The sequence below is a fragment of the Eubalaena glacialis genome, chromosome 11, assembly GCF_028564815.1.
Source record: "Eubalaena glacialis isolate mEubGla1 chromosome 11, mEubGla1.1.hap2.+ XY, whole genome shotgun sequence".
Taxonomy (NCBI): domain Eukaryota; kingdom Metazoa; phylum Chordata; class Mammalia; order Artiodactyla; family Balaenidae; genus Eubalaena; species Eubalaena glacialis.
Window position 1 is genome coordinate 91,838,610 of NC_083726.1, and position 26,378 is coordinate 91,864,987.

The 26,378-nt window shown below is 37.8% G+C and overlaps 1 protein-coding gene across 1 annotated transcript in view; it reads left to right on the top strand.

The window, feature by feature from the left end:
* OVCH1 (ovochymase 1) overlaps positions 1–26,378 on the top strand; it is a 65,445-nt gene that overhangs the window by 21,270 nt on the left and 17,797 nt on the right. Inside the window, 8 exon segments of the mRNA XM_061206673.1 lie at positions 261–335; positions 1,424–1,604; positions 7,792–7,864; positions 8,293–8,488; positions 12,063–12,217; positions 18,378–18,534; positions 18,865–18,960; positions 21,575–21,799. Of these exon segments, the coding sequence (XP_061062656.1) occupies positions 261–335; positions 1,424–1,604; positions 7,792–7,864; positions 8,293–8,488; positions 12,063–12,217; positions 18,378–18,534; positions 18,865–18,960; positions 21,575–21,799 (1,158 nt within the window).

Sequence of the window (26,378 nt, forward strand, 5' to 3'; positions counted from 1 at the left end):
TGACCATAGATATATTTTTTAAAAACCAAGAGAGTAATTTCATGGAGCCAAGGAAGGAAGAAATGCTTAAAAGGGTACAACAGGGATATTAAGAGATATAAGACCAAATCACATATGTGGGATCTGGCATTTAACATTTGAAAGATAGTAGTAGTTAGATCAACTTAAGAGCGGTTCTATGATTGACCAGTGTAAGCAAGTAGGGTCAGCTAGTATAGGCTACTCTAAATATTTTCAATTAATATTTTTTTCCTCTGCAGACTCTTTAAACAAAATTGGATCAACATCATCTTCCAAAACCAATGCTGTATCTTCTACAAAAGATATTCCATATGGTGAGTTGATGACCATGTGATTCTTATCTGTTTAATTTCCTTTCTTCTTTAACTAGATGTCTCTTTACAGAAACCTCATCTTGCATTGATATAGCTTCACAGTGAGCAAGAATGAGTTTTATATTTAAGCCCGTGAAATTTCCAGAACCCTGTTTGGGTTTGAGTATAGACTTATAAATAGAGGGAAGAAGAAATAAGCTTTATGACAGGAAAAAAGAGGTACAGAGAGCAATCCTTGTCCTTATTTATTCCTATGCAAGCTTAATATTTAAAATATCTTCCTAAATTCTGTGTTTAATATGATTTTGCATTTGGGGGCAAAGGGTGAAAACAAAACTTTTTTGTTTTCATTTGTTTAACACACTTGCAACTTTTAACTTCATTATAATCTTGTGTCTGGTTAAATATTACGAACTTTCATTGTTCTGTATGCATGTATTTCATATGTTCTAGTTGATGGGTTTTAATATCAATAGAAAGTTGCACAGGGAGCTATAAAGAGGGGAAATTGTCTGCCTCTTACGGGGGAGTCAGAGAAGACTTCATGGAGAAGATAGTACTTGATCTGAGTCACAGCAGTATTCCAGACAAGAGAACAGCATTTGGATGTCTGAGCGAATTTGGTATGTTTGGGGATTGGTAAATGGTTTTATACAATGAGAAAGAGAGATTAAACAAGGATGTATAATAAAGAACCTTGTATCCTTTGCTAACAAACAGAATTTTCCTACTAGAATGTAAGTTCCATGAGGGCCAGGATTTTTGTCTACAGTATGCTATTCATTGATATGTCACCAATGTCTAGAACAGTGCCTGGCAACACCAAACACTAAATAAATATTTGTTAAATGAATGAATAAATATAATTTTTAGGCCAGTACCTAGAAACCTGATTGCTTAGCAGAGTCACCTAGGCAAGCTTTTAAAATCAGATTCTACAGAGATGGGTCTTAGGAATCTATATCTTCGTGAAACTCATCTGGTTATTTGGGAATTATTACTGTTGGCTATGGCAAGCCATTGCGGGAAGAGTGTGTCCTTAATTATTTCAGTTGGATGGGTCATTAGTTTGATCTCCTTTGCTGTAGGTGTCTGTGGCATCCCTCCATTTAGTCCCCAGTGGCTTTCCAGGAGAATTGCAGGAGGGGAAGAAGCCTGCCCCCACTGCTGGCCATGGCAGGTGGGTTTGAGGTTTCTAGGCAATCACCAGTGTGGAGGTGCCATCATCAGCTCTATTTGGATTCTGACTGCAGCCCATTGTGTGCAATCGTGAGTGAGACTGATGATATTTTACTAATGTATTTATGTACCATACCTAGGACATAAATAAAATTGTCTAACTTCTAAAATCATCCAGACTAATTCTAAAGCATGAATCTTCCTTTCAGTGTTTCTGCCCCAGGTCCATCTAGCCTCTATTTAAACAATGTCAGTGAGGAAAAAGCAAATCAAATCTTGAAATTGTTCATCCATTTATAGGGATCTCTGATTATGTTAAGCCCAAGTCTGCTTCTCTGTAGCAGAAACTTATTGATCTAAATTTACTGCAATTCCAGAAAACAAGAACTCAATCTCTTTCTTCTTTCACATCGCAGCCCTTCCTATACTTCAAGAGCCCTCTCACACTGCCCTTAACTTAATCCTTAAGCTAAATGCTCATTGTTCTATTGTTTGCAATTCCAGAGGCCTCACCATGCAATGCACCTTACCCTGGATTGGTTTAGTGTTGTTCCTTTTAAAGTACAGTTCACGACAGTGGAGAGCACAGTAGGATAATCCACACCTTGATCACTGAACTTTCAGTGTTTTTAAATTGTAAACTATGCCATGATATGAAAAACTGTACATAATATACATATGTAATCTAAAGAATAGTTAGTAAATGTATATTTGTGTCCCTACTACCTAGCGTAAGAAGGATCTTTACACTTTCCTTTCAAAACCCCTTATTGCCCCTCCCAAAGAGGTAAACACTATGCTAAATTTTGTGTTCATAATTCCTTTGCTTTTTTTTTTTTTTTTTGGTTTTAACATCTATGAATCCCTAAAACCAGTATATCGCCTTGTTTTTCCTGGTTTTGATATTAATGTAAAAGAACTATAGTTTATATTCTTCTGTGATTTGCTTTTATCTTTATAACATATATAGATTAAATCATGTGGATGTGTGTAACTGTAATTAATTCATTTTCTGTCCAGACTAGTTAAGGCAATCACTTGTGGGTTGGTTCTGGACACTGTATATTTAAATACTCCCGAGGATAAACAACAAGGTCCTACTGTATAGCAGAGAGAACTATATTCAATATCCTATGATAAACTGTAATGGAAGAGAATATTTTAAAAAAGAATGTATATATATATATATATATATATATATATATATATATATATAACTGAATCACTTTGCTGTACAGCAGAAATTTGCACAACATTGTAAATCAACTATACTTCAAAATAAATAAATAAATAAATACTCTCCAGATGATTCCAATGTACAGCCAAGGTCCAGAACCCTTCCCTGTCCCTGACTCCATCTTGACCCCTCCCCTGCTTGTCCCCAGTGGACCCACCCCCTTCCTCAAACATGCTGTGCTTGTTCCTTCCTCAAGGTCTGTGTAGTTGCTGTTCCCTCTGCCATTCAGACACCAAGGTGCATTTAGTTGTCCTGTCTCCTTCGCCTCCTCTTGGCTCTGAGTCTCACTGACTTTCCTTGTTTTTGATGACCTGGACAGTATTTAGGAGTACTCATCTGGTATTTTGTAGAATGTACCTCAGTTTGAGTTCGTCTGATGTTTTTCTCATGGTTTTACTGGCATTATGGATTTGGGGGAGGAGGAACACAGAGGTAACATGCCGTTCTTATCACATCATATCAAGGGTACAAGCTGTCAACATGACTTCTCAATGATGACGTTAACCTCCATCACTGGCCCAGGCAGTGTTTGCCAGGTGTCTCCACTGTAAAGTTACATCTTTCCCCCATTCTTACCTACTCTTTGGAAGCAAGTGGCTAAGGGTAGCCCACACTCAAACAGTTGGGCATTAAGCTCCACCTTCTTGAGCACAGAGTTTCCTACAAAAATTATTTGAAATTCTTCTGTATGGGAGATTTACCTCTTCTCTTCCTTTTATTTATTAGATCATGTATTTATACCGGTGCGGACTTGAAAATATTTATTTTTATAAATACTGTATATTTATTTTGTTGCTCACATTGTTCCAGCTTTGACTACTGTGAGTTCTTTCAGAGTGGCTTCTTGTCTTTTTGATATGCCCCCATCCTTTGTGACACTACAGGATGCTCCAGGTTCATCTTATATATTCCCCTCTCAGTCCTAGAATCAGCCATTTCTCCCGTGAGCCCTGGTTCATTTTATTGGAGAATGGTATGAGAAGTCAAGATCTGGGTGCTGAGCACCCTGCTTGATACTAGGGTGTTATTGCTTCTAGGCCCTCTTAGCTGAAAGAGCTAGAAAATGTAAGTATGCATACTAACTCACTTATATAAACGTATTTATCTATCTGTACCTATATTAAAGTAAACATGAGTTCATGCGAATATTTCCAACTCAATCCAGTACCACATGGTTCATTCTAGCACCTCCTGCCTTTGGAGAAGCCAAGTTATAAGAATTCTATCAAAGTGCATTTTTATGTACCATGGAAAAGCCTCAGTTACAGCTGACTAATTAGTGAAAATTAATGCATTGGAGAAAACAGCTATTGGTATTGATACCAGAGGCACAGAAGAAGCTTTGGCAGACTCCCTTGTCAAATAGTTTAGTCTGTTCCTGAATTTATGTCATGAACCATGACTCCTTGCAGCAAGATATAGACCACAGCAAACCGTTCTTCACAAGGTGGAGTATTCAACTTGATGAGTCAATTGAGATTAATAAACAGAGTCAGCTAAAAATGTTTGTGAACCATTTAAGTTAACCACAAAAAGAACTTGTGTCCAATGTCATGAGTGAACCTTCTTGGTTTCTTTGTAAAATTTTATTAAAATAGTAATACTGTTTGTTTTAAAAAGGCAGTTAAATAAAGTTATCAGGTAAAATCTAAACTACCTTCTCCATTTCACTAATCCATTCCGCCTCTCTAGAAGTAATCAATATTAAGAATGTTTTAATTATCTGGTTTTCCATTAATATTTATGCACATTAAATGTATTTTGTAGTATTTTATAATTTTTTGCACAAAGCATTGTGCCTTGTATTTATACTGATATGAAAAATGTCTGTGCACCTCATTTTTTCTTTAACTTTTCATAGTTGCCTAACTTACTTGACCAGAAAAATATCTTTTTGAAGCTTGAACTATATAGATCTTTACCCCAGAAGTGTTTGATATGCTGGTATAACAGAGGTAGTATGTTCCATTCATGCCTTGCCTTTAGGGAACTCTTCAGCTGATTCCTTCAAGGACTTGCTTCTCCCTGCCTCATCTTCATCAATCTTATAGACATCCAGGGCTCCATCCTCCATAGAAGGGGGCTTCTGAGTATCCAAATCCACTGAGAAGGCAGGTTTGCCATGTGGGATAAGCCAGTTGAGGAAATGTGCAAAATCTGGGAGCTGAGGTAGACATCATTTTTGCTGAAGGTCACCAGGTGCCAGGCTGGCTGGCATTGTTGGGTAGTGCTCCAAAGACAATAAGGACGACTGACAGCAACACTGTATCACCTCCCATATACTACTGTCCCTGGCACTGGTTACCCTTAGTATTAGTTCTCAAACTTTAGCAAACATCAGAACTGCCTGGAGGGTTTCTGACTTAAAGTCTGGTGTGGGGCCGGAGAATCTGTATTTCTAACAAGTTCCTAGGTAATGTTGTTCTATCCTTAGGAAAAACCTGGTGTGTTCTTATTTTGCTGACTCCGCTCTGGTCTTCGTGCTCATGTGGGATTTTTAACTTACTTTAGGGCACTAAACTCACTTTGCAATTGTACATTGGAATCCTTCTGTCTCAAACCTAAATCAGCGGTTTTATCAATATCAGCCCCTTTCTGTAATTTAGCAGTTACTCTTTCTTCTCCTGTTGCAGTAAGTGATACATGCCCCATTGTTGCATTGGGGATAAGGCCATAAGGATGTAAGAAATGAAGCTTGATCATGGGCAAGTGGGAAGAAAGGCTAGAGAAATTCATAAATTGATACCTTCAGCTATTGTCCCATATTGGAGAAATCTCAGACTTTGTTGCTTTATAAAGTGTACGTTGTGTTGTCATATGCTTTTTACAGTGTTCTCTACCAAATAAAAGGATATTTGATGACTGTGCACAATTTCTTCACTAGAGATTGTGAGCTACATTATCAACTCTACCATGATGTTTATTATTTCTTTGTATTGTGGACACTATTCTATGTATAAAAAAGTAGAATGAATTTGTCACCAAATTGGTCGCCTGGACACATGCCGGGACACCCCTTGTCTCAGCCAGGGAGGTTCTTTCTCCACTCGGATTCACACAGCCAATCATGAAACCAATGCTGAGGCTGGGACAGCACAAGCTTTGTTCAATGGCAGAAGAATGGAGAAGTGGGAATTTAGTTCGAAATTCAACTTGTTAACCCAATTCTGGTAGAGACACCATATATATAGGAGGGTCGAAGGAAAAGGGAGGGAATTGGAAAGAGTGGGAGGAATATTCATGACTTATCCGAGAACAAGGGGGTGGTTTGGACCTGGAACTGATGCAGCACTCCTTTTCAGTTCTTGTATGGGCTTTTCCAGTGTTGTCTTGGCAACCATTAACTGTCATGGCGCTGGTGGGTACGTCATTTAGCTATTGTATTACAATGAGCGTATAATGAGGTCCAAGGTCTACTGGAAGTCAAATCTTCCGCCATCTTGGGCCTAGTTGGGTCTAACCAGTTCTTGTTTTTCTCTTTGCAGCTTCCTCCTGAGACTTAGATAAGAGCAATTGGTTTCCTTTCAAGGGAAGGGCAGGGGTATGATTCTAGGACAACAGCTTGGTAACAGCTTTAAGAAATAAGTTAATTTACTACCAAGTAATGATTTAGAGGGTGACTTTGAAAATAAAGTTGATCCTTCCATTAGAGTGCATGACAGATAATAACAAGATAATAATAAATGGCTACCATTATGGAGTCATTACCATCTGTAGAGTACTTGCCAGGCACTTTACCTAAGTTAGTTCCCTTAATAAAGGCACATTGAAACACATGAATGAGTCAGACTCATCATGCAAGAAATTGAAATGAGCATGGTTATGACTAGAGAGAAGATGCCTATGTGTATTAAGAAATATCTCCTTTGAATAAAGTGTATTGAAAAATAATTTCAATAAATTTTACTGAAGAAACAGTTTTGAAAAATGAAAAATTAATCTCCGAGCTGAAGTGACAGTGTATTTCTGGCAATTGAGAGACTCTTTACTTGGATATTTTTTCAACTGGAGATCTTTTTTTAAAATTTATTTATTTATTTTTGGCTGCATTGGGTCTTCATTGCTGCACGCAGGCTTTCTCTAGTTGCGGCAAGCAGGGGCTACTTTTCGTTGCAGCGCGCGGGCTTCTCATTGCGGTGGCTTCTCTTGTTGTGGAGCACAGGCTCTAGGTACGTGGGCTTCAGCAGTTGTGGCTCACGGGCTCTAGAGCGCAGGCTCAGTAGTTGTGGCGCACGGGCCTAGTTGTTCTGCAGCATGTGGGATCTTCCTGGACTAGGGCTCAAACCCATGTCCCCTGCATTGGCAGGCGGATTCTTAACCACTGTGCCACCAGGGAAGCCCTGGAGATCTTGATGTGGCAAATTAATGGTGTACATTTAAATTTTTAAACATCTTTTTGAAGTATATCAAATGTGTGCAAATCTTTAGTACAGTTAGAGGAATTTACACAAAGCGAACACCCATGTAACCAGCACCCAGATCAAGAAACAAAATAGGGGCCCCCCAAGAGCCTCTCCCAATAATCACCCCTCTAAAAGGAATCAGTGCCCTGATCTCTAACACTGTACGTGACTTTTACCTATTTTTGAATTGACAAATTCTTTTTTAACCTGAGTTTCATCAGTTCTGGTTCCTGTAATATAATGTTTGGATACTTTTAACAGTAAAACATGGACCAGAATCTACCTCATTATGATTGTAATTTTTTTCATGCATTCCTAATGTCACTATGAAATTAAAATAAGCTCTAACTTTTCTTTTTTCCTTCTTAACTTAAAAATAGTCTTTGGTGATATTTGATAAGGGCTCCAAAGACATTTTATGGCCAAAAGAAGGGGGCAAGATACACAATTAGGAACTTGTCCTCAGGTAGGTCAGGAGGCAGAGTGTAGCATTGCTGGTTACACAAATGTGCCAGACAGGGTAGTGGGTGGCCCCTGACTGAACTGAACAGTGCATGTTGGTAGGGCCAGATGGAGTTAGACCAAATGGTGAAAAACGTATTTTCATGTCGAACTTTTGTTGTTCTTCTCTCTCCAGGAAAAATAATCCGCTCTTGTGGACCATTGTTGCTGGAGACCATGACAGAACCTTGAAGGAACCAACTGAGCAGGTGAGAAATGTTTTTAATGGTTATTCTCCCTAAATTGTCACATGCCAGGGAATACATTTAGCTAAAACATGTAGTTATTAATCCCCTAATGCCCTCGTATACTTATCATTTATACCAACATTTAAAGATACCATTTGAGATCATATTTAATCTGAAAATTAAGTGAGGTGAGTCAGGAAGTGCAAATTCAGGTCCATGTACACAGGTCCACCATAGTCTGCTTTTTCCAGGACCACCAGTCCTCAGAAAGCAGTGCGTGGACTCCTGCAAATTATTAACAGAGATTGCCCTTTTTAATTTAGTACAAAGTCATCTTCATTACTGATGTGTGGAAATGCAGAGATTTAAGATTATTTTGGACCAGTATACAAGGAAGTTGTTCAACTCATTGACTTTGCCTTGTAATCTCTTGCTTGCTAACAATACAGGTGAGAAGGGCAAAACACATCGTGGTGCACGAAGACTTTGACAGACTGACCTTTGACTCTGACATCGCCCTAATACAGCTGAGCTCTGCTCTGGAGTTCAACTCAGTGGTGAGGCCAGTGTGTCTCCCGCACAGCGCGGAACCTCTGTTTTCCTCTGAGATCTGTGTTGTGACTGGATGGGGAAGCGTTAGTGAAGGTAAACATTTTACTTTTGCGTAAGCATCACTGCTGGTTGAGAGTTTTGAGAATGTGTCATGGAAATGATATCAAGTAGTCTCTGCTTTAGCCCTTCTTCCTTCTGAAAGATAGAAACCATGTTTTATGTAGCTGTAAAGCTCATCAAATTAGAGAATGAGCTGTTTTATATTTTTCCATCAGGGTGACTTAATCATAGGTAGGCTAGATCTGTGAAAGGCCAGATAGAAGTATTTAATGCCTTGTAAGCCATGTGGTCTCTGTCACAGCTATTCAAATCTGCCATTGTAGCACAGAGCAGCCATGGACAATATGTTATAGAATGGAGGTGGCTGTATTCCAACAGAACTTGTCCATGAATCTTAAATTTTATACAATAATCTTGCCACAAAATGTTATTCCTTTTTAGATTTTCTTTTCAACCATTTAAAAATGTACAAATCATAATTAGTTCATGGATTGTAATAAATAGGCTTGGGGATGTAATAAATAGGCTTTGGTTAGGGCCTGGCATGAAATTGGCCTGTTGGCTGGGGTTTGATGACCCCTGGGCTAGATTCTAGAGTTCTTAAAGCCATAGTGAAATACTGAAAGATCTGAATGGGTTGATGTTTGTGTCCTGCTTCTTTTCACTGTATAAAGTTATTTTCTTTTATATTTTCCTTCTGTTTGTATGTCATTTAAAGTCTGTGAGCTTGCAAATGTAGAAGACAAACTTATGGTTACCAAAGGGGAAAGGGGGCGGGGAGGGATAAATTAAGAGTTTGGGATTAACATATATACATCACTATATATAAAATAGATAAACAACAAGGTCCTACTGTATAGCACAGGGAACTAAATTCAATATCTTGTAATAAACTATAATGGAAAAGTTTATATATAAACTATAATGAAAAAGAATATATATATATATATATATATATATATATATAAAACTGAATCACTTTGCTATACACCAGGAACTAACACAACATTGTAAATTAAATATACTTCAATTTAAAAACAAATAATGGTAAAGTCTGTGAGCTTGAAGGAGGTGAGATATCTTTGACCTCATACAGTATTCATGTTCTCAGCTTACTGTGCTACCTGCAGCCGAATTGCATTTTTCTAAAATCTTCACAACCACCATATGAGGAGATTTTATCCTCCCATTCTGCAAATGAGGAGATTATGGCCCTGAAGTCTAAGTAATTTGCTAAAATTCCATGGCTAATAAATATCAAAAGTGGGATTTAAAATCAGTGTGGCTCCGCTGATAAACCTTGAATGGCTTATTTGTTACATTTGGAATAATCTGAACTCCTAGCCCAGCACTGAAGGCTCTGCATTGGACCTCCCCATACCTCTCCAGCCTCAGTTCCTCCTTTGTCCCCTTGTTGGCTGACCTTCAGGCACTGTGTCTTCTTTCTTTCTCAAGCTCTGTACTTTGTTTCCTTGGCCCCGGAGTACTCCTATTCCAGTCTTCTCACAGCCCCTCCTCATTACTCCATCCTCAACTCAAATCTTCTCAGACCCCTTTCTTGCAGCAGGACTGTCCTTCCTTCACTCTTTGCACTACCTGGTTTTATCATCTCCTTGCACATAAACGGACTTGACATAATTTTACAGAATCATTTTCTACATCCCACCCCTTAGAGCGGGAGCCTCTTGAAGGCAGATCTCTGCCTAATTTACTGCTCTCTCCCCAGGAGTCAGCGTCTACCTAGCATAGAGGAAACGCTCAGTAAATTTTTATTGACTGACTGACCTTAAAGCCCTTGAATAAATGTGCCTGTTCTTTAACATCTTCAACCTTCACCAACTCCGTGACCACCAGACGACGGAGGTGGTTACAGTTTTATAAAAGGTAAATTCAGTCTTTTAGTCTCAGAGAGAAAACAAGTTCTCAATTTTGAGACATGATAATAAGCAACAGTGTTAGGGATGGTCCCTGAAAAGAGGATTTTAAATACATTAAATTATCTATCTATTAGATTACTACATTAAAAAAAAAATAAGATTTAGAGTCAGACCTAGGCTAGGTCCTAGTTCTGTCCCATAGGTGCTGTGTGATTAAATCTTCAGAGCTCTGGCTTTTTCATGTGTGAGATTAGTGTGACAGCCCACCTCACAATGTTGTTGTGAGTATTAATAGCTTAGAGTAAAAAGCTTTATAAATATAAATATCATATATTAAGGAACTATTTACATACATGTAAATATAAATAAAATATAATAAGATACTATTTACATAAATGTAAAGTAATTTTTACTAATTTTTTCCAAAAAGTTATAGGGCTATCAAATACTGAACTTACCTTTTTTTAATTAGTCATAAATCTAAAGTGATAGAATAAGTCATGCAGAACACGTGTTAACATAGGCCTGCCTGAGGGCCAGGCGGGAGAAGAAATTCTTTAGTGTTCATCATCAGTGCCATCTTAAATTAGAGTTGAGATTAGGCCTCAGTGATAATAAAGGAACAAGAGAAATATGGTTTTGTTTTATATGAGCGCTACCGAGTCCAAGCTCCCTCTGCTGGCCGCACGACAGTCCAGCGAATCAGAGACGAGGTGCTGAGGCAAGGAATACGACTTTATTCGAAAAGCCCGCAGACCAAGAAGACAGCAGACTCGTGTCTCTGAAAAACCATCTTATGGGGTTTGGATGCCAGTTTCTTTTATAGCACAGAGAGGGGGAGGAGATGAGGAAGTAAAGTAAATGGCCATAAGTTTTGCAAATATCACCTGGAATGGCCAGCCTCGGGGAAGGGATGTGTTAATTTCTTCTTTCTTGTAGCCATCCACAGGTGGACAGGGTCTGGATGCTCCCCCGAACAAAGGCACTTTGGTTTAACATTCAAGCAGAGGGGCAGGGCTCCCCGAGGCAGGCCATTATGTAGAGACAGTATCCTTTCAGTGAGCAAAAGCTGCGGAAAGCAAAGGTTAAAGTAAAAGAAACAGATCCAACATGTAGTCTGATTTGGCTCTTCCCTGTTACAATTGGAAATCATATAAATATATTATTGTTATGTAGTTATAATATATGTTTACGTAAAATATTTACAGTTGACCTTTGAACAATGCGGGGGTTAATTCAAGTGTCATTTATAGTCAGCCCATGTAGTACTGCAGTATTTACTCTTGAAAAATAACTGAGTATAAGTGGACCCGTGCAGTTCAAACCTGTGTTGTTCAAGGGTCAACTGTACCTGTATAAATATATAAACATATATATTTATAATATAAATTATCTGTGACACCAATTCATACCTTACTGAATTTCTCTTTCTGAATTCTTAATAGCAATATTTGAAACACTAAAATTTAAATCAGAATTAAGCTAGAAAAAAAGTGTTTCTGGTCTTATTTCTCCTGCCAATGGATTTTCTTCACCAAGATGTCACATCTGGAAATAAAGATGTCCTGCAGAAAACACTGTGTTTGGATTCAGAATTCTACATCAGCTTAGGCAAAACCGAATGATGGCAGCTGTGTCGGTGTAGAGCGAGTCTGAACTTAAATATATTTCTTTAACACCACTTGTTGCTTACTTCATTATCAAGCTCTCTTTCTGAATCTACTTCTTAGATGGTGGCCTAGCGAGTCGCTTACAGCAGATTCAAGTGCCCGTGTTAGAAAGAGAGGTCTGCGAACGCACTTACTATTCTGCCCATCCAGGAGGGATTACAGAGAAGATGATCTGTGCTGGCTTTGCAGCATCTGGACGGAAAGATGTGGGTCAGGTGAGAGGATTCTAATTTTGCAGAGGAAGATAGGAAGTTGTCATCTGTTGGAGATTCTCCTTAGACAGGAAGAATCTACTCTCAAAGCCACAGACAAGCATCTTGGCCTGTGCCTGCAGCATCACGCCACACCCCTACTCGAAAGCCAGTAGGACAATAGGAAGAGTGAATTACTTAGTTCAAACTTGCTGAGATGGCAGAGAGGAGACAGAAGTAGCCATCAGTCAGAGGGGAAGTGGGTACAAAGAGGAGCCCATGAGAAGGTAGGAGAGGGCAACACCACTGAACTGGTCTGCAGGTGGGAAGATGTGTTCAGATATACTTAAAGCTTTGGTAAAAGGGGAACGAGCAAATAAGGATTATAAGTTAGTGTATCCTACTTATGCCTTAAGAATTTTATTGTTTCAAATTATTACTAAACTCCTGGGTACTCACACTTAATTTTCTACCGCAGAATAAAATAAAATAATCATGAAGAAAATGAGAACTTTTGAAAAAATGGTTTTCATATGCAGCGGAAAACAAATCACAAAGCAGTAGTTTAATTTTAGTGATATCCTAGAGGCACGAAGCTGTGCAGATGTATTCACACGTCAGTTGGGCAAGCATGCTATTGGCAAGTTCAGAATCAACAAAAAAAAAACAGGATACGGGCAAAAGGATTACAAAACACCAGCTTTAATATCCACAAAGCAGCCCACCTTGAACACCTAGTCTGGACTTGAGGCAGCCTGCCTAAGGGAAAGTTGGGGTCTGTAGAGCAGACACACTTCTCCAGATTGTTGTATCATTTCATACTGGACTAGAGTAGAGAGGGAAGAAAGAATGAATCTTGAGTTGCAGCTTTTTGATAGTCCTCCCCTGCCCCCCCCCAACCGCTCCCCCCACCCCCCTGGCCACGAAGAAACAGAAACCAATGGATACCACCTCTATGGGGAGAAAACTGGGCTTTAATCTGGATAGAAGTATTTCCATTGGAAAAAATGAGGAGAGAAGGAAGGAGGTCCCCTCTTAACATTGAATATAAATTTAGTGTAGTTAAACCCTTTCCTTGTGTCAAGCACTACCCAAATTCTGTTTTATGTTGCATATTGTAATTTGCATTCTTCAGAAGCAGACTCTGAGAGGAGGATTCAAGGGCAACAGTCTGCTTAGAAAGTACAAATATCACCGGTAGAAATGTGAGGAGGTGGTACAGGGAAGGGAAGGCAGCCCATCTATTGATGTGCTATTAATGTGCTGTGAAGCCAACTACCACAGGGAGGGACTGAGCTGAATCCTGCAGCGAAACTCTGGCAGTGATGCAAAACACACGCAGTATATTTATCCCCTCCCCTTGGAGGGGTGAGGGAGCTTCCCCAGAGTCACGGTTGGAGGGCTGCAGGGGAGGACTTCCCGCAGTCTGAGCTGCCTTATGGCTGGGGTGGACAGGGCAAGGGCCCTCAGGCACACAGCCGGCATGGATTGGAAGGTCCGAGGAACATGGGAAAGGCACTCACACCCTCTGCTAGAGGACATTACTGTTACATTATAAAAATCCAATAGAAAAGTACTCTGAATTAATGTGTGCATTCTCCCCCTTTTGAGGGATGGTTTTTCTTTCTTTTTCGCATCAGGAAAATTACAGATGGCTCTGCTGTCTCTGTCATGTTTAACAGCATGTAACATTAAGGGAAGAGCTTAATCTATCAAGAGAGCAAATAGGTCCATGTCAGAGGTGACCCAAATACCATAATCTCGGTGGGTATCTATATTTATTTCAGCTACATCCAGCTGTCACTTTCGCTGCAGTGTGACCAAATTTAAAGCCACTACAAAGAAAGGAAAATAGGAGTAGAGATTCTGACTAGATGTGGCTAGCTTTCTTTTATAAAGAATACTGAATTACTAAAAGGATGACTTCAGAAACTTGCTTTGATGAAACAGACTCTAATATTTCTATCAGGTAATTGGTTTTTACCCCACTGTGTATACTCAGGGGTAATGGACCTGCTAATGTAATTTCTCATCCAGGAAGGTGAACATCAGATTGTTGGAATGCAGAGTCATGGGAGTTTCAGATACACAGTGTAGAATCCTGTGGTTCTTTGCTCACAACAAATTTTAGATTTTTTTTTTTAATCTCAAGTTCTTTGACCTACCATTGATCTTTGTCTTCACAGAGTGATACATGTTCTGTTCTTGCTGACTTTTCCAATCTAGTTCTTATTTCTCTCCTCTTGCTTACTATTTTTCAGCCACATCGATTGCCTTCTGACCTCAAACTTGCCACATCCTTGTCTAAGTTGGGGCCTTAGCCCAGATATTAATTCTGCATTAAAATGCTATTCCTCCAGGTTTTTGAAAATCCACCTCCTCCTTATTTTTCATGTACAAGCTCAAATGTTATTGAAACTACAAATATATACATGCACGTGTAAGCGTACACACAGCTACCATTGTTCTCAACTTTTCACTCTATTTCCTTTATGGCTATTATCACCATCTAACTTGTTTATATTCTTTTCCAGAATGCCTGGCTCACAGTAGGCACTGAATAATTTTTAAAATAATCAGTAGGTACCATTTGTTTCTTGAAGATTTACCATGTGCGAGGCCCTATGATAAGTGCTAACAATAAAAGATAAATTAGATAGGCTCCTTCTGTATCACAAAATGTTTGTAATTGATTGAAAAATTCTATATTGGGTATGTGTTCGTACTGAATGAATGAGTGAATAAAAAAACACCTGATTTGACATATCAGACTATTTTCAAACTGGAAGGGGCTCCTAAGTATAATCTTAAATTATGTGGGAAAAAAATTAGGCCCAGAGAAAATGTTAATTGTTCTACATTACAGATTAAGGAATCTGTCTCCTATTCCCAGTTCAGGATTTCTCCTGTGAAATTCTTCATATAAAATAAACAGCTATATCAAATATGTTATCAGCTCAGTTTATTTTATAAGAAGACAATTAAATTAAAGGTTTAGTTTGGGCCTAAGTACATTTGTGTCAAAAAAAAAAAAAAAAGTCCTGATAAAAAATCAGAAAGGCTGTCTTAAAAAATGCAAATCCTATGTTTTAAAGCTTGGGGGGTTTTTTTTTCAGCTTTACTGAGATATAATTGACATATAACATTTTATAAATTTAAAATGTACAATGTGATGATTTTGATACACTTATGTATTGTGAAATGCTTACCATAGTAGGGTTAGTTAACACCTTCATCACCTCACATAATTATCATTTCTTTCTTGTGCTGAGAACACTTATGATCTACTCTCTTAGCAGCTTTCAAGTAAGCAATACAGTATTGTTAACTATAGTCACCATGCTGTACGTAAGATTCCTAGAACCTGTTAATCTTACAGCTGGAAGTTTATACCCTTTGACCAGCATCTTCCCATTTTCCCCATTTTTTAGGTTTCATGTATATGTGATATCATACAGTAATTGTCTTTCACTGTCTGACTTTTCACTTAACATATTGTTCTCAAGGATCATCCATGTTGTCGCAAATGGCAGGATTTCCTTCTTTCTCATGGCTGAATGATATTCCATTTTAGTATTCAGTATTCTCATGGCTGAATAAATAAACAAATAAGTAAACAAATATACGTATAGACATATATATATGTAATACACACACACATATACTCCATACATCTTCTTTATCCATTCATCCTTTGACAGAAAAATGGGTTGTTTCCATATCTTGGCTAATGAGAATAAAGCTGCAGTAAACATGGGGGTGCAGATACCTCTTCAGTATCCTATTTTTATTTCCTTTGGCTATATACCCAGAACTGGGATTGCTGTATCATATGGTAGTTCTATTTTTAATTCTGTTTTCCACAGTGATATACCAATTTATATTCCCACCAACGGTGCAAAAGGATTCTCTTTTTCTCCCACATCCTTGCAAACACTGTTTATTTCTTGTCTTTTTGATGATAGCTGATCAAACAGGTATGAGGTGATATCTCATTGTGATTTTGATTTGCATTCTCATGATGTTGAGCACATTTTCATGTACCTGTTGGCCATCTGTATATATTCTTTGGAAAAATGTCTATTCAGATCCTCTGCCTATTTATAAATTGCATTTTTTTGTTATTGATTTGTATGAGTTCTATAATTTTGGATATTAACCCCCTATCAGATATATGGTTTGAAAATATTTTCTCCCATTCCATGGGTTGCATTTTCATTTTGTTGATTGTTTCTTCTAATGTGCAGAAGCATTTTAGCTTGATGTAGTCCCACTTACTGATTTTTGGCCCTGTTGCTTGTGCTTTTGGTTTCATATCCAAAAAAACTGTTGCCAAAAACAAAGTCAAAGGAGCTTTTCCCTATGTTTTCTTCTAGAAGTTCGGCCATTTGAGGTCTTATGTTTAAGTCTTTAATCTATTTCAAGTTAATTTTTGTGGTGTAAAATAGGGGTTCAATTTTATTCCTCTGCATGTGGTTATCCAGTTTTCCCAACACCATTTATTGAAGAAACTAGTTTTTCCCCATTGAGTATTCTTTGCTCCTTTGTCAAATATTAGTTAACTATATAAACGAGGGTTTTTTCTGGGCTCACAATTCTGTCTCATTGGTCTGTGTGTCTGTTTTTATGACAGTACCATACTGTGTTGATTACTATAAGTTTGTAATATATTTTGAAATCAGGAAGTGTGATGCCTCCAGCTTTGTTCTTTCTCAGGATTGCTTTGACTATGCGAGGGTCTTTGTGGTTCCATGTGAATTTTAGGATCGTTTTTCTCTATTTCTGTGAAAAATGCCATTGAAATTTTGATATGGACTGCATTGAATCTATAGCTGGTTTTGAGTAGTGTGGACATTTTAACAATATTAATTCTTCAAATGCATGAATGTGGGATATCTTTCCATTTCTTTGTGTCTTTAATTTTTTCATCGAAGTCATAGTTTTCAGTATAGAGACCTTTTACCTCCTTGGTTAAATTTATTCCAAAGTATTTTATTCTTTTGATGCTATTGTACATGGGATTTTTATATATACATGTGTGTGTGTGTGTTTTGTTGGTGTATAGAGACACAGCTGATTTCTATATGTTCATTTTGTATCCTGAAACTTTACTGTATTCATTGATAAGTTCTAACAGTTTTTTGGTGGAGTCTTTAAGACTTTCTGTATAAAAAGACTTTCTTGCCTGATTGCTCTGGCTAGGACTTTCAGACTATATTGAATAGGCATGGTGAGGGTGAGCACCTTTGTCTTATTCCTACTCTTAGAGGAACAGCTTTCAACCTTTCACTGTTGAGTAGAATGTCAGCTGTGGGTTTGTTATATATGGCCTTTATTATGTTGAGGTATGTTTTGTTTATACCCAAGTTGTTGAGAGTTCTTAATCATGCAAGAATGTTGCATTTTGTCAAATGCTTTTTTGTACTATTGAGATGATGATACGATTTTTAACTTTCACATTTATTAACTTGCATATGTTGAACCACCCTTGCATCACTGGAATAAATCCCACTTGATTATGGTGATTGATCCATTTAATATACTGTTGAATTCAGTATGCTAGTATTTTGGGGGGATTTTTACATCTATATTCATTAGGGATATGGGCCTAATTATCTTTTTTGTAGTGTTCTTTTCTGGCTTTAGTATGAGGGTAATGCTGACCTCATAAAATGAGTTTTGGAGTATTCCCTCCTCTTCAGTTTTTGGGTAGACTTTGAGAAGGATTCTTGTTTAAATGTTTAGTAAAATTCACTAGTGAAGCCATCTGGTCCTAGGCTTTTCTTTGTAGGGATGTTCTTGATTATTGATTCAATCTCCTTTCTTGTATTGGTCTGCTATGATTTTCTTTTACCTCTTGATTTGGTGTTAGTAGGTGGTATGTTTCTAGGAATTTATTTCTTCTAAGTTTATCCAATTTTTTGGTTTATAGTTGTTCATAGTGGTCTCTTATGATCCCTTGTATTTCTGTGGTACCAGTTGTAATGTTTCCTCTTTCATTTCTTTTATTTGTGATTTTATTTATTTAAGTCTAAGTATTCTAAGGTATACAAATTGATAAAAATAAATCTTTAAGAAATTAAAGAAATATATTATGAATAAATTATTGATTATCCCTGTTCCAAAATTGAAAGCAGGAGTTCTGATTAAAGCAATTTTAGAACATGTTTTCTTGGTGTTTCAGGGAGATTCTGGTGGGCCATTAGTATGTAAACATGAAAAAGCTCCCTTTGTCCTCTATGGCATTGTCAGCTGGGGAGCCGGCTGTCCCCAGCCAAGGAAGCCAAGCGTATTTGCCAGGGTGAGTGTCTTCTTGGACTGGATTCAATCCAAAATCAAAGGTAAATATTTTTCAGATATTATAAAATGGTGCCTCTTTTTTTTAGAGTGGGTTTGGGAGAGGTGAGAGTGGTGGAAATCAGCATTATGAAAGAGAAGACCATAATATAGTATTTTATTTATTTTAGTTTCTAAACACATTAAAATACACATTAAAATTCTGTAAGAATAAGTTCTTCCTTAGGCAGAGTTATGGTAAAACTGACATTTCCTGAGGCTGCTTTAATCCTAGATTTGCATTCTCTTTGAAAAAACTCTGCTCTGGAACAGACTACATTTTGTCCTTAGGCTTTCATCTTTATTTACTTTTAACATGTTCTCCCCAGATGCAGGTCCTGTTTTACTTCAGATAAATAAAGAAAGCAAAATCTTAACAAGACAACAATTGCCACCACCCACACCTTCAAGAGACAGTGCATCTGGGCCAGGTAGTAGATGTTCATGTTATGCCGTTAATATAGCTAGTAAGAATTTAGCAAAAAGCATTGCTCATCTGGGTTCACTAATTTTCTTTGGAATACAGTAAACTGTGTCTTCATTCTGGTTGGTAGTTTAAGCTGAAAGACAGGAGAGTTGTTATTGTTACTGTCTAGGGATCTTTTCTACCCCGTAGATACAGCTGTTGCAGGTAAAAAAAAAAAAAAAAAAAAAAAGTCTTGTGGTTGTGAACAGTGCTTGAATTTTGGAGAAGTTCACAGAATTATTCTGACCTCTGAGCTATTTATTGCTACACGAACAAAGGCCCTTAGGCTTTCAGGTATCTTGCTAGATAAAGACTCTGGATATTAGATGACCAAGACCAGTATCAGTGTCTCTCTTAATTCTCCCCCAATTGTCAGTGTCTGTTTGCTAATAGGATTTTTATTTTTAGTTAAAAGCAAAAAGGAACTGGAGATTTAGATGTCTGTGATAGATTTATAAGGAGATAAAAGTTCCATGATACCATCATTCTTGGTTTCCAAATGGTCAGGGTCTTTTCCTTTTCATCCATCTCTGCCCCATCCACTCCCATATACACTCAAGCCCAATAGACAACTAGAAAGAGTTGGAGGAAAATTGAAAAGGATGCAAGAGAGAAGGGGGAGATTGCTAGAGTGATGACCTTCAGTAGAAGAAAGTGGATGAGATATAGTGTCCAGGTGGAAGGGTTGGTCTTGGATAGGAGCAAAGTGCAGTTTATCCATAGTTGCCAGATGGAAAGCAGAATATTTAGGCACTGCTGCTTTTGTATGGGTACATGTGGGAATGGGAATGGCAGTTCTCCTGTAATTGCTTATATTTTCTTAGCACATGAAACAGAGGATTGTGGGAGAGGCTCTGAGGGTTTTGAGAGAAAAAGGAGAAAGTAGTAAACAGTTCTCAAAAAAAGTGACCAAGTGCATGGACTACGAAAATGTCATAGAATTGTTTGGCAGCATAAAAGCCTCTGAGATGAATGATCATAAATTTAGAGGGAGACTAATCAGTTAGTTTGGTTGTATGTTTTCCTCTGGAGACACTGAGGCGTACCACATAGATGCAGCCCAGGTGGAGAGTAGATTCAATCACAGTGGGTTTTTCCAAGTATACAAGAGTATAAGGGAATTGAGAGTGTGTGTGAGGAATAGATTAAAATGATGGATGGTTGGAATTTAAGCTAGGAAAAGAGTGAAGCAAGGATGAAAAGTTAAGGAACAAGAAAAGGTGGTGGGATAGATGAATTACAAGTCTCAAAAGGTGAAGGAGTGTTGGTGTAAGCTGAAAAATAGAAGGTTGTGGTTGGAGATGGTGGTTCTTGAAACTGAGTTTATGCAAGGCTTGCAGTTATTGTTAATGACCAGGTCTCTAGGGCCTGACCCTTTGGAGGAGTGAATGAGGTCAGGTGAAGAACAAGATCATTGGAGGAAAGTTGAGAAACTGAAAATATTCAGTGCTGGAATCATCATCTGTATGGCTATTGAAATCAGCAAGATATATGGTAGGAATAGTGTTGGAGAAAATGACTGCTAAAATCTTCTAGGAATGAAGTGGAGTAACTCAGGGACCAGTTATGGGTGGTACGTTCTGACAACACAAGAGTCAGGAGTCAAAACAAGAGTCAAAGAGCCATATTTAGATTAAATTAAATCTGGAATTGGGATTGAGATGGAAAGCAGACTTAGGTTTAAGATCATAAAACCTAATGATTTTGATGGTTTAACTGAATAATTTCAATGAGTGCCAAAGTAAGTTAATGCATGTTAAGCACTTAGAATAGGGATGGTATGACCCATGATGAGGGTCAGTAAGTGTTGTGGTGTAGTGACCATCAAGTGTGTTCTTTGAACTGTCCCATTCAGACTATTAGAAAATGAACATTGTTAAAATGCAGAGAAGATATTTCTCATTTGTATGTGTTCAGAAATACTTATGCATACCAAAGAACTTCCAAAGTTTTACATATAAAAGGGTATTGTTTTATTTTACTTCTATGAATATTCTATGAGAAAAAGTGTTAGGATTCTGCCATATTTAACACCTACCCACTCCCACCACTTGCTTTTTATACAAGGGAATTAATGTATCTTAGCAATGGTTTTTTGAAATTGTTACCCCATTTACAATAAATAGTGAGTGGTTGGGAATTCATGACTTTATATGATTCAGTTCCTTTTCTTGATCTCAGTCACAAGCTCCATGAATGTAATCATTTGTCCCAGCAAGATAAGCGCTCAGTGAAATCAATGAAGCTTTTAGGAACAGATCTTCAGTTGCATCTCAAAGAAGGAAAAAAACGAAAACAGGCTGGATGCAATGCAGTCCACTGTGCATTTTCTAAGAAATTTTTAAAATTCAGTTAAAAGTCATTTTAAGTAATTATTGTTTAAATTATACTTCTACAACCTCATTTCACAAAAGTAGGACACATTAAATGGGATGATCATTTTACCCAAGAACTTGTAACTGATGGTAATTGTTTTAATTTTCTTCTTGCAAGCCTAAATTATTCAAGTTTATGATAAAATCTCATTTTTCTTTGTCTTATTTATGTGGTCCCTGGTGTCCCTATGTTCTGAATCATAGGCTGTTACTCTGAAGTGGAGCTGGAAGAGCCCAGAGGCTTTTTTTCCTCTCCAAGATATCCACTGGATTATAGAGGAAAACTGGAATGTTCTTGGGTGCTCAGAGTTTCACCAAGCAGTATGGCAAAATTTACGGTTGAGTATCTGTCACTCCCTGGGTCTCATGTGTGTCACGATTCAGTTCTGACTATTTATGAAGAAAACCGCAATGAGAGAAGGATGTCAGGTAAACCCTAGGGGCATTTATACGTTGTGCTGGGAGCCTTTTCTGTGTAGGCGGCTTATGATCAAAGGGAGAGTTTGACTTGGTAATAATACTGAAATGTTGATTCATGTAGTAGGCGTGACTTTTTTCCTAGGCACATTTAATATTTTCAAAATTTGGATTTACAAAACAGGTATACTAAAGGTTGAGTGGAAGTGTTTGTATGTATGTGTATTAGGGAAAAAAAAAAAAAAGACGGGAGAACCCAGCTTCTTCAAACATAGCAGAACCATGCCATGCCAGAATGCCAGAAACGTGTGTAAGACACAGGAGGGGTTAAGATAATTAAAAATCATGCAGGGGGTAAGGTGCTGAATTTTCAGATAAAGCAAAATACATTAAAGGCTTTTAAAATGGTAGAATTAAAAGGATTTGCTAATAACATGCCAACTGTCATTTCATTTCCTGTACGGGCAAACCTGGTTTTGTTCAGCAAACTTGCCACCTGTTCTTTGTATAGGTGTAATACAGGCTTTTTGGCTCTCAGTAAAGGGGGAGGTGGGAAGGAGTTGGAAATAATTTGGTTGATGGGGATACCTGGAAAGAAAAGTTTATGTATGTTACTCTGAGTGTGTGTGATTCACACACAAGTGCACGTGCTTCATTCAGGAGTATACGGAGGCCAGGGAATTGCTTTGAGGTTGAGATTGTTTTCTCAGGATAAATTCTGAGAGATTGAATTATTGACTTAGAAGGCTCAAACATTTATTTAAAGGATCTTTCTTTAGAAATACTATCTCATTTAGACTGCAGAGAAAACGATTAACTGCCTATCCCACATTGCACATTTTCCCCCTGTGATCAGATTACCTTCCCCATCCACCCTGAATAAAATGGCTCGAGATCTCCTGGTAGCTGTAGTGAAATCCAGACTCCCTAGGATGACCTTTTGCCTCGCTCTCCCTTAGCGCATCATGCTCTCCCCTCAGGGCCCTTGTCCATCTACCTCTCCCAGCTCTACAAAGAGCTCTTCCTCATCCATCTACTCAAGTCTTGACTAGAATGTGCCTTTTTTTTTTTTTTTGATTTGACATTTTTTAATATAATTTTAAAGGTTACTTTCCATTTACATTTGTATAGCTAATACAAAATACTGGCTCTATTCTCCGTGTTCTACAGCACATCCTTGAGCCTATCTTACACCCAATGGTTTGTGCCTCCCACTCCCCCATCTCTATATTGACACCCTCCCCACTGGTAACCACTAATTTGTTCTCTATATCTGAGTCAGCTTCTTTTTGTTATATTCACTAGTTCTTTTTTTTTTTTTCCATTGGAGTATAACTGCTTTACAATGCTGTGTTAGTTTCTGCAGTACAATGAAGTGAATCAGCTATATGTGTACCCATATCGCCTCCCTCTTGGAGCTCCCTTCCCCCCACATCCCAGCCATCTAGGTCATCACAGAGCACTGAGCTGAGCTCCCTGTGCTGTACAGAAGGTTCCCATTAGCTATCTATTTTACACATGGCGGTGTATTTATGTCAAACCTAATCTCCCAGTTCGTCCCACCCTCCCCTCCCCCACCTGTGTCCACATGTCTCTTCTCTACATCTACATCTCTATTCCTGCCCTGCAAATAGGCTCATCTGTACCATTTATCTAGGTTACACATATATGCATTAATATACGATATTTGTTTTTCTCTTTCTGGCTTACTTCACTCTGTATGACAGACTCTAGGTCCATCCACATCTCTACAAATGACCCAGTTTTGTTCCTTTTTGTGGCTGAGTAATATTCCATTGTATATATGCACCACATCTTCTTTATCCATTCATCTGTCGTTGGACATTTAGGTTGTTTCCATGTCCTGGCTATTGTAAATAGTGCTGCAATGAACATTGGGGTGCATGTGCCTTTCTGAATTATGGTTTTCTCAGGGTATATGCCCAGTAGTGGGATTGCTGAGTCATAGGGTAGTTCTATTTTTAGTTTTTCAAGGAACCTCCATACTGTTCTCCACAGTGGATGTATCAATTTACATTCCCACCAACAGTGCAAAAGGGTTCCCTTTTCTCCATACCCTCTCCAAGATTTATTGTTTGTAGATTTTTTTGATGATGGCCATTCTGACTGGTGTGAGGTGATAACTCATTGTAGTTTTGATTTGCATTTCTCTAATAATTAGTGATGTTGAGCATCTTTTCATATGACTCTTAGCCATCTGTACGTCTTCTTTGGTGAAATGTCTATTTAGGTCTTCCGCCCATTTTTTTAATTGGGTTGTTTGTTTTTTTGATATTGCGCTCCATGAGCTGTTAGTATATTTTGGAGATTAATCCTTTGTGCGTTGCTTTGTTTGCAAATATTTTCTCCCATTCTGAGGGTTCTCTTTTCATCTTTTTTATGGTTTCCTTTGCTGTGCAAAAGCTTTTAAGTTTCATTAGGTCCCATTTATTTATTTTTGTTTTTATTTTCATTAATCTAGGAGGTGGGTCAAAAAAGATCTTGCTGTGGTTTATGTCAAAGTGTGTTTTTCCTATATTTTCCTCTAAGAGTTTTATAGTATTCTGTCTTACATTTAGGTCTTTAATCCATTTTGAGTTTATTTTTGTGTACGGTGTTAGGGATTGTTCTAATTTCATTCTTTTACATGTAGCTGTCCAGTTTTCCCAGCACCACTTATTGAAGAGGCTCTCTTTTCTCCATTGTATGTTCTTGCCTCCCTTGAAATAAATTAGGTGACCATATATGCGTAGGTTTATCTCTGGGCTATCTATCCTGTACCATTGATCTATATTTCTGTTTTTGTGCCAGTACCATACTGTCTTGATTACTGTAGCTTTGTAGTATAATCTGAAGTCAGGGAGCCTGATTCCTCCAGCTCCGTTTTTCTTTCTCAAGATTGCTTTGGGTAGCTAGAGCAATGTAAGAAATTTTTAAAATATCACTTCCCCTTTGTTCTACCAAAAAAAAAAAAAAAAAAAAGATTGCTTTGGTTATTCAGGATCTTTTGTGTTTCTATACAAATTGTAACATTTTTTGTTCTAATTCTGTAAAGAATGCCATTGGTAGTTTGATAGGGATTGCATTGACTCTGTAGACTGCTTTGGGTAGTATAGACATTTTTACAATATTGATTCTTCCAATCCAGGAGCATAATATATTTCTCCATCTGTTTATGTCATCTTTGATTTCTTTCATCAGTGTTGTATAGTTTTCTGAGTACAAGTCATTCACCTCCTTAGGTAGGTTTATTCCTAGATATTTTATTCATTTTGTTGCGATGATAAATGGGATTGTTTCCTTAATTTCTCTTTCTGGTTTTTCATTGTTAGTGTATAGGAATGCAAGAGATTTCTGTGCATTAATTTTGTATCCTGCAACCTTACCAAATTCATTGATGAGCTCTAGTAGTTTTCTGGTGGCATCTTTAGGATTTTATATGTATAGTATCATGTCATCTGCAAACAGTGACAGTTATACTTCCTCTTTTCCAATTTGTATTCCTTTTATTTCTTCTCTGATTGCCGTGGCTAGGACTTCCAAAAATATGTTGAATAAGAGTGGCAAGAGTGTACATCCTTGTCTTGTTCCTGATCTTAGTGGAAATGCTTTCAGTTTTTCACCATCGAGAATGATGTTTGCTGTGAGTTTGTCATATATGGCCTATATTATGTTGAGGTAGGGTCCCTCTATGCCCATTTTCGGGAGAGTTTTTATCATAAATGAGTGTTGAATTTTGTCAAAAGCTTTTTCTGCATCTATTGAGATGATCATATGGTTTTTCCCCTTCAATTTGTTAATATGGTGTATCACATTGATTGATTTGCATATATTGAAGAATCTTTGCATTCCTGGGATAAATCCCACTTGTTCATGGTGTATGATCCTTTTAATGTGTTGTTGGATTCTGTTTGCTAGTATTTTGTTGAGGATTTGTGCATCTATGTTCATCAGTAATATTGGTCTGTAGTTTTCTTTTTTTTTGATATCTTTGTCTGCTTTTGGTATCAGGGTGATGGTGGCCTTGTAGAACGAATTTGGGAGTGTTCCTCCCTCTGCAATTTTTTGGAAGAATTTGAGAAGGATAGGTGTTAGCTCTTCTCTAAATGTTTGATAGAATTTGCCTGTGAAGCCATCTGGTCCTGGACTTTTGTTTGTTGGAAGATTTTTAATTACAGTTTCAATTTCATTAGTTGTGATAGGTGTGTTTATATTTTCTAATTCTTCCTGGTTCAGTCTTGGAAAATTGTACCTTTCCAAGAATTTGTCCACTTCTTCATGGTTGTCCATTTTTTTGGCATATAGTTGTTTGTAGTAGTCTCTTATAATCCTTTGTATTTCTGTGGTGTCAGTTGTGATTTCTCCTTTTTCATTTCTAATTTTATTGATTTGCTTCCTCTCCCTTTTTTTCTTTATGAGTCTGGCTAAACGTTCATCAATTTTGTTTATCTTCTCAAAGAACCAACTTTTGGGACTTCCCTGGTGGCACAGTGGTTAAAAATCTGCGTGCCAAGGCAGGGGACACGGGTTTGATCCCTGCTCCAGGAAGATCCCACGTGCCGTGGAGCAACTAAGCCCATGTGCCACAACT